Raw genomic sequence first — 19,184 nt, forward strand, 5'->3', positions numbered from 1 at the left:
TGTCACTTTCAGTTTCCAATCTTAAGAACCCATATTTGATGGATTAGAAAATGAGAATGTTCATTAAAACCTTACTTCATAAAGACAGCACTCAGATGGAAACATACTGCAGCCTTTGGCCCCTGTACGTCCTGTAGTAAGGAGTTCTGGAGGATCATAAAGACCAGGGGGCCTTGCTCTCCCCGAAGGTACAAAAGCAAATAAGACAGTGGTGTTGATCTCAGATGATCCGTTCATTTATTTCCTCCTTTGGTATTGAAATGGTATCTAACTATGTTTAGTGTTTCATTGGCAAAAATGGCTGTTCCTAGGACTGCTACCACTACTTCCATTGAGAAGACCTTCAATCTGCTTGCTTATAATTGTAACAAACTTAATTTTGGTACTGACACTTTTGACATCATGGTCCTGGTTAAAGTTTCTTCCTACTCTTAAATATTCCAAAACAGCTTAGTAAAGCTGGGGTTCTTCACCATGAAAGGATTTTCACAACCTTTTCTTGCTGAACCCCTCATTGAGTATCTAGAAAGAAGAGCACTCACTCACCAAGAAGTTACTTTATTTGGTTTTCTCAATTTGTAGGTCTTGGCTTTACTTTCTGCTCATTATAAAAATAAGACTCTAAAGGAATAATTCCTAATTTCCACATGGGTTTTCCTATGTGTATCCTAAGCCTTATGAAGTTTAATGGAGGCTGAGGAAATGAGGAATAGTTTAGCCTTATGTTACAGAAATTAAAATCAAAAGCTTTCACACATTCTAGGTGTTCTGCATGAGATTTTCACATTTTAAAAGGATTCTGTAGTATCATAGGAATGGCACTGTCCACCATAGGGAAAACAGAGCAACTTTCCTTTAAACTAAGCGGAACGGATTTAGAACTAAAGATTCTTGTTCTGACCCAAGTTAATTCTCCTTTAGTCTCTACCCTGCTCTTCACTGGCTGTACTGTTTCATCTGCTCCAGAGATGCTTGCGTTCAGGCAGTCATGCATAAGTGGTGTAGGAAGATTCCATCCTCACTTAGCCAACATACAGAGCTAACAAAACATGACAATGTTTATGAAATCGCTGTCACAGCAAGCAACTCTCTACAGATTTCTGTCTCCCCTCCAAAAAGACTGCAGAAGTTAAAATACCCAAAAAGAGATAAGGCTCCTTCCAGAAGACAGAAAAAATCAGGGATCTGCCATCTACAGTAGCTAATGAAAAAAAAAGAAAAAAAAAAAAAAAAAAAGTGTGTGCCAAGGGTACTCTTCATTTTGATGGGAATGGATTATTTATTTATTTATTTTTAAATTCAGCACAGAATTATTTAACAAGCAGTTTTCAGCTTGTTTGAATGGTTTCAGTCTCTTCAGCTGTTGGAGGCGTACTTTGTCAGTCATCCTGGGACACTATGGAAGCTGCCACTTCGGCTACTTGAGGAGCTTGCCAGAAATTCCAGCAGCAGGGGAAATGAATTGGCAGGTCCTCAGTAAAACAAAAAACATATCACAGCATATATGGAGGGTCCAACTGAGCTGCCAACTGTGCCAAAACAGCTCTGTGACCTGCGCCAGATGTGAAGCAAATTCTTGGAATTACCAGAATATGTTATTTCTGCCCCCAAAGATGTACCATTTAGTAACAAAGATAGATTGTGTATGAAACACAAAATGAAGTCTCAGAAAACTGTGGGAATATTTCTTTATCTTATTTTTCACTTACTTGAGGTCCCTGAGGTCCTTAAGAGCCAAATGGACCTTCCAGTTGCTATGTATAAAGAAAAGATAGAAATAAAATATATCCCTTTATTAACACTTATTAATAATTACCAATAATAATGTTGGATTTTCAAAATGTAAAAAATAAATTTAAAATAAAATGCATTCAGCAGTAATTCTTAAACACTAGTTTAACAAAAAGAAAGAAAAAAAAATAAAAAAATATGCCATTGAAATATCCTGAACCATCCTCCTTCAAAACTATCCAAATCTTTTGATGCCATTGATGCTCCTTCTTAGTTCATTATAGTTTCTGACACTTTATAGATGGAAAGTACTTGTTTCATAATTGTGTTTTACAGGTTACATTAAAAAAATAAATAAAAATCCGTAATTCTCCCCTCTCTCCCTTCAGATTTTCTTATCTGCTTTTTTTTACATTCAGAAAGCATTAAGAACATGCCTTGCATAATATCCTGTTGTCTCACAAAACACTTTGGCTGCCTAACAGCTTCTCACAAGTTTAAGGTGTTTTATGCCTTTTTCATATGAGATGAACTCCTTCCTCTCTTGAATGAAGTTTCAACTTTTTTTCCTTATAATAATTCCCTGATTCCTGAAGGGATGTTACAAACCCCACAGAAGGCAGAGTTTCTTATGCCTTCAGAATGTTACCATGTCACAGCCTCGTTTTTCTTTCGACAAACCTAGTTTGCCTTTAAGCTCTTTATTAAAATACTTTGCTTAATGACTGGTCTCGAGGAATTTACAAACATATTCATGTTGTCTTTGATACAATACATAGAATGAAAGGAAAAATACCCAGGATTACCAAAGACAGGATTCAGTTATGATTCATGTGATCTGAGCAATGGCAATACTTATTTTTCAGTATTTCGTATTTAGTATAACGTAGGCAATTTAAAATATACCCTATGTGTTTAGATAATGAGTGTTCGGCTGTTTCTCCTCTGAGCATGAATGCGTAAAAAGTCAAAAGAAGGCTCCTGTTTGGCATCTACAGAGCTTGGATTAGACATATCCACTTGCAGTTCCTTCTACAGAGCACATTTGAAAACAGTGAAGCAAAGGACACATCTAGAGACCATGTATAGAACACATATAATTACTGACAGGCTGTGTAACACTCCCTTCTATTAAGGTTGCCCAATATTTCCTATTTAGGGCTCTGCTTTTCATTGTTTATAGTTTTATGCAACTTGAAAGATATAAACTGAAACTATTCATGCCAGATGTCTTTCTTTCTAAATTTTAGCCAAAGCAATTCAGTCATTTACAAGATGAAAGCTAACAAAAAACAGGTGTTTTCCTTGAGTTAAAAGTATTATTTTAAAAATAAAATCTCCACCCCTAATGTTTTGGAGCAGTAAAGTATACTTTGGAAAGTATATGGCTTAAGGAGGAGAAAAAAAGTAAAAGAACGATGTCCTTGCTGTAGTTCAAATGCAAATCTACTGACTTTTGCCCAAAATGTAAGCCTTTGAGAAAGGTAATCTGCACTCTTCCATGAAACACTTGGACTGGAATGGGGAAAAGAAATTGAAAAGAGAGAAGCTAGAGGGACAAAATTCAAAAAGGTTGGACATGAAGGTGACAGCCACAGTCTGCCCTAGGTGGAGCGTAGAGGCTCTGTAGAGCCTGAAATCAAACATTTTACCCAGACTTTTCCATCCCTCTCTGGGGATTGTCAACATAAATGTCAACGATTTCATCCTCGTCTTTTACTTCATTCACTCAAGAGGTGGAAGATCTCAAATATTATTGAAGGATTAAATCGCATCTTAGTGAAGTCACTGTTTTCTGCTGTGAACATAGCTCTAGTAAGAGCAATTCCTTCTGAAATAGTGCTTTCAAAGTTTTTTTTTTTTTCTTCTGAAAAATCTCTTCAAAAATTCTGAAGTACCACATACTTCATACCATTCAAATGTTTTAATTTAAAAGTGCAGCTTACTCTGTCCCCTTTTAGCCCCAGTGCTCCACATCCTGCTGTTTCACCCTATTAAAAAGCATTAGTAAGCTTCATATTTGAATAGGATTTTTCAAATATTTTTTTTATCTGCATAGAATTTTAATATAAGTTTAAAGTTTATTTTAAGGATTTCTATTATTCTTAATAATCTTTAAATATATTTCAATTTTTTAACATGTCGTTGTAATGCAAAAAATCTGGTATTTAGGGAAGACTTTGTCCAGCACTGAAATATTTCACTTAAGACTTTATTATTTTTATTTTTCCTGGAGGTGTACAGAATCACAACCCCTACAAAGTTAAAGGACAGTATATGTTGTAATATAAAGCTCAGATCTTGCAATCTCTTCTTTTAGGCCAAGCTCCCTTTGGATGATCCCTCTTGGCATTTATGTAACAGGATCGTTGGCATTTGTATGAAATTTGTGGGGCGGCTTCCACAATGCAAACACAAACAACTTATTCAACAAAATACTTAAAAAAAAAATCCTGGAAATGAAATTGCACAAAACTGGTTACAAGGGAGGACTAAGAAAAAGCTTGGGTCTGCAGAGAGAGAAGTCCTCGGCTGCCACAACCTGCTCCGCAGGTGATAGCCACAGGAGGCGAGCTACCGCTGACAGAAAACCCCCGTTTTTATTATTATTATTTTTTTAAAGCCACAGCCGAGGGCCCGCAGTGCCCCTCGCGGCCCGCCCGCCACCGCCTGCCGTGACGTCACCCCCCGCCGCCATCTCGGCCGGCCCCCGGAAGCGATCGCGCCCCGCGGCCGGCAGCGCCCCGGCGTTTCCTTCCCGCGCTGCCCGCGCAGCCGGAAGGTGCCGCGGCTGCTGCTTGGGTCCCCCCTGCGCCGCTGGGGCCGGAGCGGGGCGTGAGGTGCGGGCCGGGCCGGGTGAGCGGGACGGGAGCGGGGCCCCTGCGCCCCCCGCAGCGGGGAGTGGAGGTAGGGGGAGGCCGGGGGGCGCCGGGCGCGGCCTTTTGTCCTCCCCCAGCCGCAGGTATCCCGTGGTGTGCTTGGGGCGTCGTGTGTGCGTGTAGGGGCGTGTGGTGGGTCGGGCTGCTGCAGGCGGCGGCGGCAGTCAGCGCGATGTAAGTCTGCGTTCGTTAGGCCGGGTGTTAACGAAGGCATGGGAGCGCGGTGGCAGAACCGTGGGGTCGTAAAGGTTGGGAAGGAGCCGATATCGGCCGGGCCGAGGTGTAATGGGTGCAGCAGAGCAAGCTGAGGAGTGGGAAGTCATATATTTATACAGATCTTCAAATGCGGTCAGCCTTTGGGCAAAACGGGGAGACTCGTTTCTGTCAGCCACTGCACTGCAATTAGGCAGAGACGTTTTCTATATGTTTTAGGGAGCGGCTCTTTCCTGGCTGCACACCCACGCACCATGCCACACCGTGTTTTGCTTAATCCTTCCTTCCCTAATAACAAAATAGTACTGCTGCGGAGTTTGTAAACGCAGCAGACCCTGTTGTCTGTTTGTAGTTGGCTGTGTTGGCTGTTGCCTGAGTCAGCGTAATCAAAAAGTGTGCAGCAGGGAAAGGGGTGTGACATGGAGAATGCTGAGGGTTTGGGCCTGAAATGTCTACGTGGTAAATCCTGGGGCTAAAAGTAAGTCAGAACCATCTTTGTGTTTGCTTCAAGATGATCTCTGATGAGAAAGGATTGGGATTTTAATAACATTCCTACAAATTGTTTTCTCAACAGTTTCCATATGAATGGATATCACCTGAATCTTCCTGCAAGAGTTTAAATTGCTTGTAAACTCACCCTAAACATGAGTGGCTCCAAACCTGATATTCTTTGGGCCCCACACCATGTTGACCGCTTTGTTGTATGTGATTCAGAACTGAGCCTTTATCACATTGAATCTGCCGTAAGTTCAGAACTCAAGGCAGGGTCCTTGCGGCTGTCAGAAGAAACTACAGCCACGCTGTTGTCCATAAACTCAGATACACCATATATGAAGTGCGTGGCTTGGTATCCAAAGTATGATCCCGAATGTCTTCTTGCCGTTGGACAGGCCAACGGTCGAGTGGTACTTACTAGCCTTGGCCAGGATCACAACTCAAAATCTAAAGATTTGATAGGCAAAGAGTTTGTTCCCAAGCACGCACGGCAATGCAATACCCTGGCGTGGAACCCACTGGATAGTAACTGGCTTGCTGCTGGATTAGATAAACATCGGGCTGACTTTTCAGTTCTCATCTGGGATATCAGTAGCAAATACGCTCCAGAGACTGCAGTTGCCACAGAGAAAGTGAGACTTTCAACAGGCGATCCAGAAGTGGGACTGGTAGTAACGAAGCCACTTTATGAATTAGGGCAGAATGATGCTTGCCTCTCTCTTTGTTGGCTGCCACGGGATCAAAAGCTTCTTTTAGCTGGAATGCATCGAAATCTGGCTATCTTTGATCTGAGGAATACGAGCCAAAAAATATTTGTCAACACCAAGGCTGTCCAAGGAGTGACTGTTGATCCATACTTCCATGATCGTGTAGCTTCCTTCTATGAAGGTCAGGTTGCCATATGGGATTTAAGGAAGTTTGAAAAGCCTGTTTTGACCTTGACAGAGCAGCCAAAGCCTTTAACAAAAGTTGCATGGTGTCCTACAAGAACTGGGCTGCTAGCTACTTTAACAAGGGATAGTAATATCATTAGGCTTTATGACATGCAGCATACTCCCACGCCTATTGGGGATGAAACTGAGCCTACAATCATCGAAAGAAGTGTCCAGCCATGTGAAAACTACATTGCTTCGTTTGCCTGGCATCCCACGAGTCAAAATCGAATGGTAGTGGTGACTCCCAACAGGACTATGTCTGACTTCACAGTGTTTGAAAGAATTTCTCTTGCGTGGAGTCCAGTGACATCCTTAATGTGGGCTTGTGGACGACATCTATATGAATGTACAGAAGAAGGAAAGGCTAATTCCTTGGAAAAAGACATAGCAACGAAAATGCGTCTCAGAGCGTTATCAAGGTATGGTCTTGATACTGAACAAGTTTGGAGAAATCACCTCCTAGCTGGAAATGAAGATCCCCAGCTGAAATCCCTTTGGTACACTCTGCATTATATCCTTTATTTTACTATAGTTTATTTTAAGAAGTAGCCTACACTTTATATGTAAACCAATTATACAAAATGCATGGAAGTCTTTGAATATAATACATCCTCTAAAAACTTTGCATATGTTAATAGGATATGGCTTTTAACTTTAAAAAAGTGTTTTTCAAATGCTTGGGAAAAAATTAAGGTTCCTATACATGTAAATACTTATGAAGCAGTATACTGAAGATATGGATCAAAAACTTACAGGAAACAAAGGTTCCTTAGTTTATGCTGGCATTAAGTCAATTGTGAAGTCATCATTGGGTAAGAATATTCCAACTTTGATAAGTTATGTTATAGTATATTTACAGAATGATGCACTTATAGGTTTGTCTTTAAAAGATATTGAAATAGACTATGAAAGTATATGAACAAAGTATTTAAGTTTGTGATTTAGTATATGTAGGTAAACAGTTTATCTTACAGTAATTTCCTGAATTTTTGGTTTTCTTTGAATGACAATGATCAGAAAAACAAAATAACCTCAGAGGTAAATCCTCAACTGAACTATTTCAAACATTCAGTGATTGACAGTGACACTGAAAAGTCTTGCTCCACATGTAACTATTTGTTACAGTTCTCAAAGCTCCACATGGGAGTGTAGTTCTAGAAAGCTGACTTCAGTGTAGCCAAAGTACATTTATATAACCATGTTTAAATAAGCTATCTTGTTTCGAAGTGGTAGTCACCCCTTGTGCATCACATTACGCCTCTTATGCTCAGTGAATTATTTTTTTTTAGTGGTATCTATTATTTGAATCTATGCTTCCCTGTTCATTATGTGTCTTATATTTATGCTGCTTGGAGCAAAGGCAACTCCTTGGTGGCGGGAGAGCTTCTAGCACATGGGTGCTTGCTAAGAAGAAGAGAACTGGTAGAGCCAGGTGCTTGGCTGTATTTTGACGTTGAACATGCTGAACATTCCTGTCAGAAAGAACAAGAAACCTCCAAAAACTTATGATGGCGAGGAAAGAAAAAAGACTCAGTAGGGAATAAATGTCAAGTTTAGATGCGTGATTATTAGGAGAACAGAATAAAATTGTTTATTTGTTATTGTATATGCTGTTCCTTACAAGAGAGTTAATAGTGATGTTAATTTAAAGTACTAAAGGATGATACTTTGCTTTTTTCTCATCTTTATGGTTGAAATCAAAGCACTGTGGCTGCAATTTAAATTGTGATTAAAGCATAATTTAACATATTTCCCATTTCTAGGAACAACAGAGAACCTCAGGCACAGCAGGAGTGGATCTGATAGACAGGCAGATATTATTCAGTATCTGAGTGAGGAGAGATCCTTGGCTTTGCAGCTTTGTGGGTGGATAAAGAAGGGAGCAGACTTAGATGTGGAACCCTTTTTAAATTCATTGGAACAGGAAGGAGACTGGGAGCGAGCTGCTGCTGTTGCACTGTTCAATTTGGACATACGGCGAGCAATACAAATTCTAAATAAAGGTGCTTCCTCAGGAAAAGGTGTGTATTGCGTTTTCGTGTCTTTCTTTTTCTGGAGTTACATCACCTTGTTGGATTTTACTGTAAACAGGGTTCTGGAAGGTGGTGGGAAAAGGTGTCTGCTGTCTTTTAAAGTACTTACTTGAAGTAGCTGTATTGGAGCCTCAGAATCTGACAAATCTTGTTCTTTCACTCCTCAAACTACAGTATGTCTTACTGTCTAATTAAAATGCACTGCATGTTTTAGAATTTCATATTGATACATGACACAAAGTGTTACACACAGAAGTAGCAGGATTTTTTTCTTGTAACAGAACTGCACATTGGTCAGATGTATGTCTCCTTCAGTTGGGCTGTATGCAGCTTTCTGCCAGTGCAATGGCTGTGGAATAACTAAAATATAATATTCAGGATTTACAGAAGACATTTGTTTTGGAATAGTATTTGGGAAGTGTTACAACATATGAAGGAAAAGATAATCATTTTAGAGCTAAGAGATGGAGGTATTTTGTTATATTTCTTGTCAGTATTCCTCCTACATCTCAGATTTGCATCTGTGTTCTCTTGCTAAATTTAAAATACTGTCTTGACAGTATTTGCCTGCTTTAGATTTAGGCGAAGTATGTATGTGTTTTCAGTAGGGAAGGGTCAGAACAGAGACTGGCTATCTTTGAATTGAAAAAAGGAAATTGAACTTCCTGTCAGTAAATATTTAGATAAAATAGATTTAATGATTTTAGGATTTTTTTTTTAACTTAGAGCTGTTATATGCAGTTGTCATCCACCAGCACGGTCTGTTAAGTAATGGTTACGTATGTATTCCAGTATTTTCACTTCTTTTGAACTATGGTAATAACAACCTTTTGTGAAAGCAATCAGAATGCACGTAGCAGTTCAAAACTATTGCAAAACACCAGAGCCAGAGTGATGTTGCTTAAAGTATAACTCAGGTTGTCACGCATGTGGTCTCATGACTTTGAGAGCAGAAACTGGATCATTGAAAGCCGAAACTGCAAAAAAGCTGGCATATGTGAAGTTGTTTTAGCTCATGATAATTCTACCAGATTTTGTCATGTATTCTGCAGAATATTCTGTTTCAAACTCATGTGTTCAATTACAGTTTGAATTGATTTTTTAAGTCCTGAACTTCAATACTGTTTCATTGTAGTTTTTTTTTTTTGTTTTTTTTTTTTTAATCAGGTGATCTGAACCTTAATGTAGTAGCAATGGCTCTATCAGGCTACACAGATGAGAAGAACTCGCTTTGGAGAGAAATGTGCAGTACTCTAAGACTGCAGTTGAACAATCCCTACTTGTGTGCTATGTTTGCTTTTCTGACAAGTGAGTCTGGTTCATACGATGGTGTTCTGGTGAGTAAATTTATGTTAAATTCCTTTAAATAATAGGTGTGCATATATACACCCATATGTAGGGGAACTGTTACATACTCCATGGATTAATCAGTTCAGAACATATTATTTTTTTCCTAGTACTGGCAGATAACATCTCTTTTCTTCTAAATAGAGATCTCATGAATGAACATTGTGTTAGTGTACAAACTGTATAAAAATGGGCGTATCCAACAGAGTTCACACAGCTCTTAGAGGAGGTTTGTGGTTGGTTTTGTTTTTGTGGCATGGAATTCTTGAACCATTAGAAGTATATTATCAAAATAATTTAAGCAGGGGAAAAAAGCAGGAGAAAGGTTGATGAACGGGATAAACTGGGAGGTGCTGTTGACTCCCTGAAGGGAAGAGAAGCCTTGCAGAGGGATTTAGATAGATTGTAGCACTGGGCAATCAGCATGGCATGAAGTTCAGCAAAGAGAAATGCAGGGTGCTGCAGCTGGGACTGAGCAATGCCAGGCCCAGGCCCAGGCTGGGTGACGAGTGGCTGGGGAGCAGCTCAGCAGAAAGGGACCTGGGGGTGCCAGAATATCATGCCAGAAGCATACTAGCCCAGCCCTATGTAATTTGGAAATCTGTTTCTAGAGTTTCAAAAGCCACATATGATGTGTTGAACCAGCCTTTCCTGCCATATGAGTAAATTGCTCCTATTAGCCTCAGTCTTGATCTGATACATGTATCTGGATATAAACAGTTTGATATTTACTGATAGCTTTCCTCAGGTGCTTTCTTTGTACATAATCACATTCATTAATATTAGTTATACATTAAGGTAAATGTTCTGAGTTTTACAAACAATGTGTTGAAAAATTGGAAATTTGTATGTGATGGTAGTATTCCCGTTTTTCTCTCCAAAGTATGAAAATAATGTAGCTGTACGAGACAGAGTTGCGTTTGCTTGCAAGTTCCTCAATGATGCTCAGGTAAGTCTGTGGTCGGACATTCAGGCAAACTATTAAGCTGGGCTTTATTTAGAGAGGGAAGAAGGTCTGGGGTGGAGAGGTGAACAGTGGAAGCAATGATTCATGAGGGATTTGTTTCTCCCCTCTCAATGGGATAATACCTATGGTATAATCCGATCTTCAGTTTGTACCTTCAGCTTGATTTTTGACTTTTTAAAATAATAATACTCATGACATGCTAGTTTTTAAAATTATTGTATTGCTTGTCCATCTCTCTTAACAGAGTGGATATTTATGTATTCGTTATTTGTTTCCAGATGTTTACTTTCTCTTGCATAAAGGTTTCATTTTGCAATAGGAATGTTTAAGTGTTTAAAAAATAGGTGACCTCCCTCTTTGCACTTCGTATCAGGACATCTAAAGCATATAGATAAATATTTAAATTCTTGCAATATAGTAGATACTGCCCAGTAAATTTTCCTGTGTAACATGCAACAAGCAGCATATTCTGTTAACAAAAGACACTCGTAAGGAAAGCCGTTCAAATTGTAGAAAGTTTTGCCATATGTCATAAATGAGTTACAAGGGATGAAACAGCAAAAGTTAGTTAGTTTGTTTGTTTGTTTTTGTAGCTGAACAGGTTTATTGAAAAGCTGACGAATGAAATGAAAGATGCTGGGAATTTGGAGGGAATACTGTTAACAGGGCTGACAAAAGATGGAGTGGACTTGATGGAAAGTTATGTTGACAGAACTGGAGATGTCCAGACAGCAAGCTATTGCATGTTACAGGTTAGTGTTTCACACAAAAATAAATCATTGCTTAAGAGAACTATAGTTTCCTTAGCAGCATAGTACTGAATCTTGTGAACTGAAAAGTGTTTTCTGTAGTAAATTTTAACAGCATATATCATGCTGTGATATGTGGATTTTTATGATGGATATAGGGATGATATTGTGGAATAATCCAAACCACTTGAGGTTAACTACAAAGTTGTATCTTCAAGTTATCTTAACCAGGGAAAGTGGGTGGGAAAAGAGGAGAAAAAGCAAAAATAGCTGCACTGGGAATACCCATTCCCCTGATTATTACGGGTGTGATTTCTGGTAGGTTCAAAGTATACTTTTTTTGCTTCCAGGATTTTGATGGAGAAGTGAGGTGTGGTGTTTTTTTTTTTTTTTTTGCTTGTTTTGTTGGTTGGTTCTATCTTTTTTGGCTGTGAGTATTGGTGTTGAGTTTATTGTGGTGGTTTTTAGTATGTGTGTGTTTGGGGCGGGGGTTGTGGTTTGGGTTTGTTTTTTTGTTTGTTTGTTTGTTTTTTGGTTGGGCTTGTTATGGATCTTGCTGGCACAGTTGCAGCTACTTCCAGCATCGTGCAGGTACCATTTTTATGGTTACATATGTTACATATATACTGGGATATGTGACAAAAATGTATACTCCTTTGTCTGACAGTTGCAAGTGTTTAGGAGAAGGTGGCACCACGAGTATTCTCAACCTGAGAGGCAGACTGAAGAAAGTTTTTATGAAACTTAGGTTAAATTTTAGCAGATGTTGTCTTTCTCTAGACAAATTACATTATTTCTCACACATTGTAGTATGCTTTGTGAAGCCTTTTGAAAACGTGAATAATTTGCCTTGTGTATCTTCAGTGTTTGACTGGCATTTTTTCCTACCTGCTCTAGGGTTCTCCATCAGATGTACTTAAGGATGAGAGGGTTCAGTACTGGATTGAGAACTACAGGAATCTTTTAGATGCGTGGCGATTTTGGCATAAACGTGCAGAATTTGATATCCATAGGAGTAAGCTGGATCCTAGTTCAAAGCCTTTAGCCCAGGTAAATTTATTTCTTGTATGAAGTATGACCAATCCAGAAAGGAATGCAGCATGGTACTTTTATAGAAACAAAAATGGTGGCTGCATCATGGTTTTCATGAGGGTTCATGTGCAAAAGGAAGATTTGAACCAAGGATATCCTAAAAGGGTAACTATGATCGTGTGTTTTTCAAATCGTTTGGAGAAAGGACTTAACTGTTTTGGTAGAGAGGAGGAAAATAGGGTAAACAAATGTTTGTGTTTTTTTGTTGTTGTTGTTGTTTTGTTTTTTAATATCTAATCAAGGAAATGCCATTCTTACCATGGTGAGGATGATGCTGAAACCAGGGAATCAAACCAAGAACCAGTTCAAATTGACTTTATTTAAATGATCTGAACCTGAAAGCTATTTTGAAGCCCTTGAACCTAAACTAAAGTGAACAGCAACTTTTATTATCAGCTCAGAACATAAGCTAAACTGACAACTGACGCCCTATACAAGTATTATCTGGTAGCATTTTTTTCCAGTGTGGTCTGGCCACAGCAACCCACACTTGCTCGTATTTGCTCAGTATGTGCATTACAAGCTTTAAGGTCCCAAGGGTTTTTAAGGAAGGCTATATTTGAATTCACATGTCCTTCACAGCTGTTTAAGGAGAGCTACATCCATACTGTTGCAAGTGGGATGGAGTTGTTTATTGCTCCTGCTTTATGTGAGCATTGTAAATAACCCCTAATGAGTGTAAAGTCTGTGCTTTTCTTTATATCACACCTCAACTTGTGGAATTAAATGTGCAGGTAAAGATTGCTAGGAAAATCCTCATGTTCAGGACTCTGGAGTGGGTCACCTGAAAGTATTACCCTCTCCAAGCAATAGCAATTGTGCATGGTGTTATGTGCTGTTGAGGTAACTGGGCATTGTTAAGGCCTGCTTCACAAAACTGCATGTTAAGTCTACAAACCAAGATGTTGGCAACACCTTCACGAGAGAGTGCAGTATCAAGAGTACCTGGTAAATGAGTATTTGCTAGCTTGAACAAGTTCACTTATAGTTGTAGCAAAAGTAGAACCAAACTGAAAAATTAATGAGCTTTTGTTCTCTTTAGGTGTTTGTGAGTTGCAATTTCTGTGGAAAATCGATCTCGTACAGCTGTTCAGCCATTCCTCATCAGGGGCGGGGTTTTAGCCAATATGGAGTTAGTGGTTCACCAACTAAGTCAAAAGTTACGAGTTGTCCTGGTTGTCGTAAGCCCCTTCCTCGCTGTGCACTTTGCTTGATAAATATGGGAACTCCAGTTTCCAGCTGTCCAGGTAAGACGTACTGGTTTTTAGCTATTCAACTAGGGTACTAGATACAGGCCTAATTAATAGTTCCTGTAGAAAGATCTTCTGTTGCACCTTTATATTTGTTCTCATGCTGTAAGTATTCATACCCTTAATCATAAGGGGAAGAGACCATAGTGAACATGTAAAGGTGTTTACATCCCATCTCATTTTATGATAAAACCTGTGTCTCAATTTTTTGGTGTCAGTTGGTATGCAGTTACCTGGTGTTGACCGTTTTTACTAGTGAGGTTGTCAGTGGAATCTCATGGCTTAAACAGACAGAAAGATTCAAGTATCATAGTGTTTGCGTTATGAGCTTTAAAATTGGAAGAAATGGGAGTTGTGTTTTCTTGGGATGAATTGATGGGAGGCTACAGAAATCCTGGAATGTAAACCAATTGATTTTTAACTGAAAGAAGAAGAGAGAATAAACATAACATACTTTCAGTGGCTAAGCATGAAAGAATTTTATGGGTGCTACTGGCAGAGTTAAGAAATACTGTCAGTAGAATCTCTTGGTTCTAAATGTTTTGGGCTCAGCATTATATAAGATTTAAGTGAAGCTCATTTTGCCCATATTTTTAAGTCAGTCTTGTTAAAGAGCTATTGACAGCAGTACAGTTGTCATCTATTTATGTATCGTCTAATTCTTTCACTGGTCTGTGTTATGACTTACTGTTGCACTTGTTCTACTTCATAACTGAGACTTTGTGAATTTTATATATTTACACACGCACCTATTTTAAAGTCAAAAATCCCATGTGCAGGAAAACAGGTGTATAATTCACTGGAACTGAAACCAATCCCTGAAACGTAAATCACTGTTGAAAGAGACTGTCTCCAAAGTTTGTTTAACAGGCAAGTGTAGCACATCCATAAGATGCAAAGCATTAGCTGAGCAGTATAGTTCTTGTCTCGGTTTTCTATCAGTTCTTATTTCTTTAATAATTTTATCAGCTTCTCTTTTAAAATTAGGCTACTTCTTTGCTTGAAGTTCTTAACTCCAAATTTATTGTAATACTGTTACTGCAATTGCAATATAAATGAAACAAAGATTTACAGGCATATCTGTGGGGATGGGTTTGCTTTTGCACAGGAGGATCTAAGTCAGATGAAAAAGTGGATCTTAGCAAAGACAAGAAGCTAGCCCAGTTCAACAACTGGTTTACTTGGTGTCACAACTGTAGGCATGGTGGACACGCTGGGCATATGCTTAGTTGGTTCAGGTAAGTTGTTCAAATCTTCTGTGTTTCACTTGTTCATGCTGTACCAAGTAGGATGTGACTCCTTAGTTTTATCTACAATTAAGATGTTTTGTTTTAGAACACTTGCAGAGCTTATCATGCTGCTAAGTTTTCTTTGAGATAAAGTGTTCTTGTACATCGTTAAATTTATAGAATGCAAAATTCTTGTTAGTTTTACTTTACCCGTTTTTTTCTTTTTTTCTGCTGTTGCTGTCTAGGGACCACACTGAGTGCCCTGTGTCTGCCTGTTCGTGTAAGTGTATGCAGCTGGATACAACAGGGAATCTCATTCCAGCAGAGACTGTTCAGGCATAAATATTGCTTGAAAACATGGGGCTCTCTAATGGATGTCCATCATAGTCCAAGCATATATTTTAGACAAAGGTCATTTGTGACTTACTGTGAAAAAATAAATTGCTGTCAGATTAGTAAAATAACATGCGTATGACTGTGCTTGGTAGAAACTGATAATCCTGGAATGAGCCCATGGTGTAGGCCTTGTTCAGTGAATTTAAAAGTTAAAAAGCACTCCTAGTGGCTTTGTTAAATTCAAAGAACTTTTAACGAAGTTTTCAGGGTAATGTTTATGGGCCCTCTTATGAGTTTTCTAAACAAAGCAGTGTTTATATACAGCGCTTAGTAAAAGTGAAACTTCAAAATAAACAAGTCAAAAGCATTCTCTAGAGGATGGCAGAATGATGCTGTGGCATCCTTTCATTGATTGATCATACTTCCTCGAATGCAATCATTTCCTTGTAAATTAATTGGGTGTTGTTGTTAATTGCATTCTAAAGATATTTAAAGAAAAATCCATTTCTTTCTTTTCTCAAGTTTTGTTAATAGTAAGCAATATCTTTGTAATTCAATATCTTATTTAATGTACCAATCTGACCTAGCTGATGTCAATTTTAATGTTAAGGAATTCAGGAGCTTTGTCTCCTAACAAGGTTGATATCCTGGAGAAGAGTTTCCTGAAAATTCGTATGTAACTTCGAGTGCAGAATGCAGGTGAGCTACAAGAGGTTTTATTTTGAACATAGTACTGTGAAGATCTGAAATCTCAAGGACTGGAGACTTGTAAATATTTAAGTTTTAAACTATGTGCTGAGTTTTGACTACAAACATATTTGAATTTTTAAGACTTTGGGATAAACAGGATTTTCCTGCACTTCTGAAACATGCTGGGATGTGCAAAGTGAACCAACTTATATCCTGCTTCAGGTCACTGCTGGACACCAGTATGCTCCCAAAAGGCTGCGCAATTTTAGGTCATTGACTAGATTTTAGGTCATTGACTAGAAATGGTACTAGGTATGTTACCAGCTGGAATTAAGTTATTTATTGAGAGTCACTGATATCTTGCTAATACTGTGCGAGGACCTAATCAGTATTGTTGACCTTGATTCTGTAGGCAACAAAATTCACACAAATTAGGGAAAAAAACCTGTTTTAAGGTATGTGAAAATAACATCAGTTTACTTGGTGTGTGTTTATTTACTATTAGAAACAGTATGAGTTACTTAACACTTGCGTGCTATGAAATACTAAATGGAATGCTAGCAATAAACTGGTACCATGCTGCCAGGACTGTGAAATTTGTTGTTTTAAAACAGAATATATTGTAATATACCACTGGTTCTAAGTGCTCTAGTGTAGTTGCAACAGGATAAAATGTGAAAACATCTTCTGTGGGTGTACATGATTACATTTTGGACTTTCAGTTATATTGTCTAATGTTGTAATACATCTGCTACATTTGTTCTGATCTACGATTCTTGCCTAATTGACAAAGATATTTTTAAAGTTAAAATCTAAGAGGTACTTGATATTTGTAGTCAGACTGTCATGGGAGAGCAGTTAATGTTTTTTTTTTGTTAGAATATTTATTTCTCTTTCTAGTATTTTTGCACACCTTATGTTGCTCTTGAAGAGCTCTTTAAAATGTTCTCCATTAATAAATGTAAACTGGGGGTCTAATGTATGATACCCTATTTATATAAACACAGGCAATAAAACTTGCTTTATGAAAATGAGAATTTGTAAGTGTCAAGGATATATTTTTATTCCTCTGTAATGCCAACTATTACTAAATTTTCCAGATAAAATTCCATGTCCAGGAATGTACGTACTTAATGTCTCATTTTCTTATGTAAAAAATGCCATATTTGTAACATTTTTGACTTGACTATACCTCTTTGTTTCAATTACCATCATTTCATTAAATTAGATGCTTACTTTGACATTCAACATGTCTTTCAAATGTTTTAGTCTGAAATATGTATATATTCAGGTCCACTGTAAAGTATCAGCTTTGGGTGTTGTAATGGGTATTTGGGGTTTCAGACCAATAATCAAACTATTTGCAAAACTTATAAGAGGTGTATTTAATCATCTTTTTTGTTGTTTTTGTTTTTAAATAATAAAATCATGCTTTGGGGGGAGATTTGTTGTTTTCTAAGAAAACTATAGCTACAGCTATTTTATTAGCTGCAGTTACAGAATTACAAAATGGACAAGGTTGGAAGGGACCTCTGAAGATCATCTAGTCCAACGCCCCGATCAAGCAGGATAACCTAGAGCACGTTGCGCAGGATGTCATCCAGGCAGGTTTTGAATATCTTCAGAGAAGGGAGACTCGACAGCCTCTCTGGGGAACTGGTGCCAGTGCTCTGTCACCCTCACAGTAAAGAAGTGTCCTCCCCTACTCAGCTGGAACCTCCTGTGCTTCAGTTCAGACCGCTCCTTCTCGGTCACTCTCGTTCCCTGTGCTGTGGGGTCCCTCCCACGGGATGCAGTCCTTGCTGAACTGATCCGGCGTGGGCTTCCCATAGGCAGCAGCTCTTCAAGAACTGCTCCAGATATGGATCCGTACCACGGGGTCCATCCCTCAGGAGCAAACTGCTCCAAGTTGGATCCCCCACGGGCAGCAGCTCCTGCCAGGTCACCTGCTCCTGTGTGGTCTCCTCTCCATGGGCTGCAGGTCCGGCCCAGAATCTGCTCCGGCAGGGGTCTTCCACAGGCTGCAGCCTCTGTCGGTGCATGCCCACCTGCTCCACTGTGGTCTCCACAGGATGCATTGTGCAACCCTGCTCCACAGTAGTACTCCACGGGCTGCAGGGGGACATCCTGCTTCACCATGGTCCTCACCACAGGCCTCAGGGGACTTCTGCTCCAGCGCCTGGAGCACCTCTCCCCCTCCTTCTTCACTGACCTTGGTGCCTGCAAGGCTGTTTCTCACTCCTCTCTCTCCCAGCTGCTGTGTGGCGCAGCATGTTTTTTTTTTTTTTTTTTTTTTTCCCCCTGTCCTAAATAAGCTCTCACAGAGGTGCAATACAACATCACTTATTGGCTCAGCTCTGGTCACCAGTGGGGCCCTTACGAAAAATGGGGCAGTTTCTAGGTCCTCCTGACAGGAGCCACCCCTGTGGCCCCCTGCTACCAAAACCTTGCCAGGTAAACCCACTACAGCAGTCTGTTCCTGAAGGAATGCACAGTGTGGTGCAGCTCCTGGGCTGGCAGTTCTCAGGCAGGCAGGCATTTTGTTCTGCCCCAGGCTCAGGAGACTTTTTCTGTCAAGCTTTTTCCCCATTAGGGCATGGTCACCTTTATGGCTGCTGCCCTCACCCAGTTACCCAATCCCATGGTAATTTCCCATCCCCCAAATGATTTACTTCTAGGTTGCTTTTTAAGATCAATTTATTTTTCTTTAAATGCGCGGCCCAGCCTGGCGGCCTGTGTGGTCGCCAGCCCCCGGCTCCTCCTGCTGGGCCCGTTGCATCCACGACGTGTCCCTGGTGTTGGCATTCAGCGGGGACCGGGGCCGTCTGAGCCCGTCCTGCTCCCCGTGCCAGGAGAAGCTGCGGACGAGCTGTCGTGGTGTTATGGGGCTGCGGTCCCTGCGCCTGGGCGAGACGCTGCGGGACCTGTAGCTCAAGGGGCTCCACCGCCGCCGCTGCTGCCGCCGCCGCCCCAGCCCCACGTTGCTTTGACCCCTTCCCCGGGGCCGGCGGGCCAAGGCGTCACGCCGGGCGGGCGGCACCAGCCTGACGATGGCTAGGATGGGCCGCCGGCAGAGCGGGCAGGTGGCTCTGTGGGCGGCCCACAGCTCGATGCACTCCCTGCAGAAGGAGTGCCTGCAGGGGTCCAGTCGTGCTGCATCGTCCAGCGGGCCCAGGCAAATGGTGCAGGTCTCTTGTCTGGGTGCCTCCGCTGGCAGCTCTTGGCGTGGCTGGCTCAT

At 40.2% G+C, this 19,184-nt stretch overlaps 1 protein-coding gene across 1 annotated transcript; it reads left to right on the forward strand.

The window, feature by feature from the left end:
* Positions 1–4,472: 4,472 nt before the first annotated feature.
* Positions 4,473–17,187, forward strand: MIOS (meiosis regulator for oocyte development). Its single transcript, XM_035317102.1, has 11 exons — positions 4,473–4,571; positions 5,398–6,764; positions 6,967–7,065; positions 8,017–8,274; positions 9,454–9,623; positions 10,517–10,582; positions 11,194–11,352; positions 12,247–12,399; positions 13,484–13,688; positions 14,800–14,929; positions 15,166–17,187. The coding sequence occupies exons 2-11, from the start codon at positions 5,468–5,470 to the stop codon at positions 15,260–15,262; spliced, it is 2,634 nt and encodes an 877-aa protein (XP_035172993.1). The 5' UTR covers positions 4,473–4,571; positions 5,398–5,467; the 3' UTR covers positions 15,263–17,187.
* The last annotated feature ends 1,997 nt before the right edge of the window (positions 17,188–19,184 follow it).

The sequence above is a fragment of the Oxyura jamaicensis genome, chromosome 2 (genome assembly GCF_011077185.1).
Source record: "Oxyura jamaicensis isolate SHBP4307 breed ruddy duck chromosome 2, BPBGC_Ojam_1.0, whole genome shotgun sequence".
Lineage (NCBI taxonomy): Eukaryota > Metazoa > Chordata > Aves > Anseriformes > Anatidae > Oxyura > Oxyura jamaicensis.

What these genes read in the sequence shown, in the direction of transcription:
- MIOS (XM_035317102.1), top strand. Translation starts at nt 5,468, where the DNA reads ATGAGTGGCTCCAAACCTGATATTCTTTGGGCCCCACACCATGTTGAC. An exon ending in AGTTCCTCAATGATGCTCAG is followed by an intron (nt 10,583 to 11,193) that starts GTAAGTCTGTGG and finishes TTGTTTTTGTAG; the next exon opens with CTGAACAGGTTTATTGAAAA. An exon ending in GTTCAAAGCCTTTAGCCCAG is followed by an intron (nt 12,400 to 13,483) that starts GTAAATTTATTT and finishes TGTTCTCTTTAG; the next exon opens with GTGTTTGTGAGTTGCAATTT.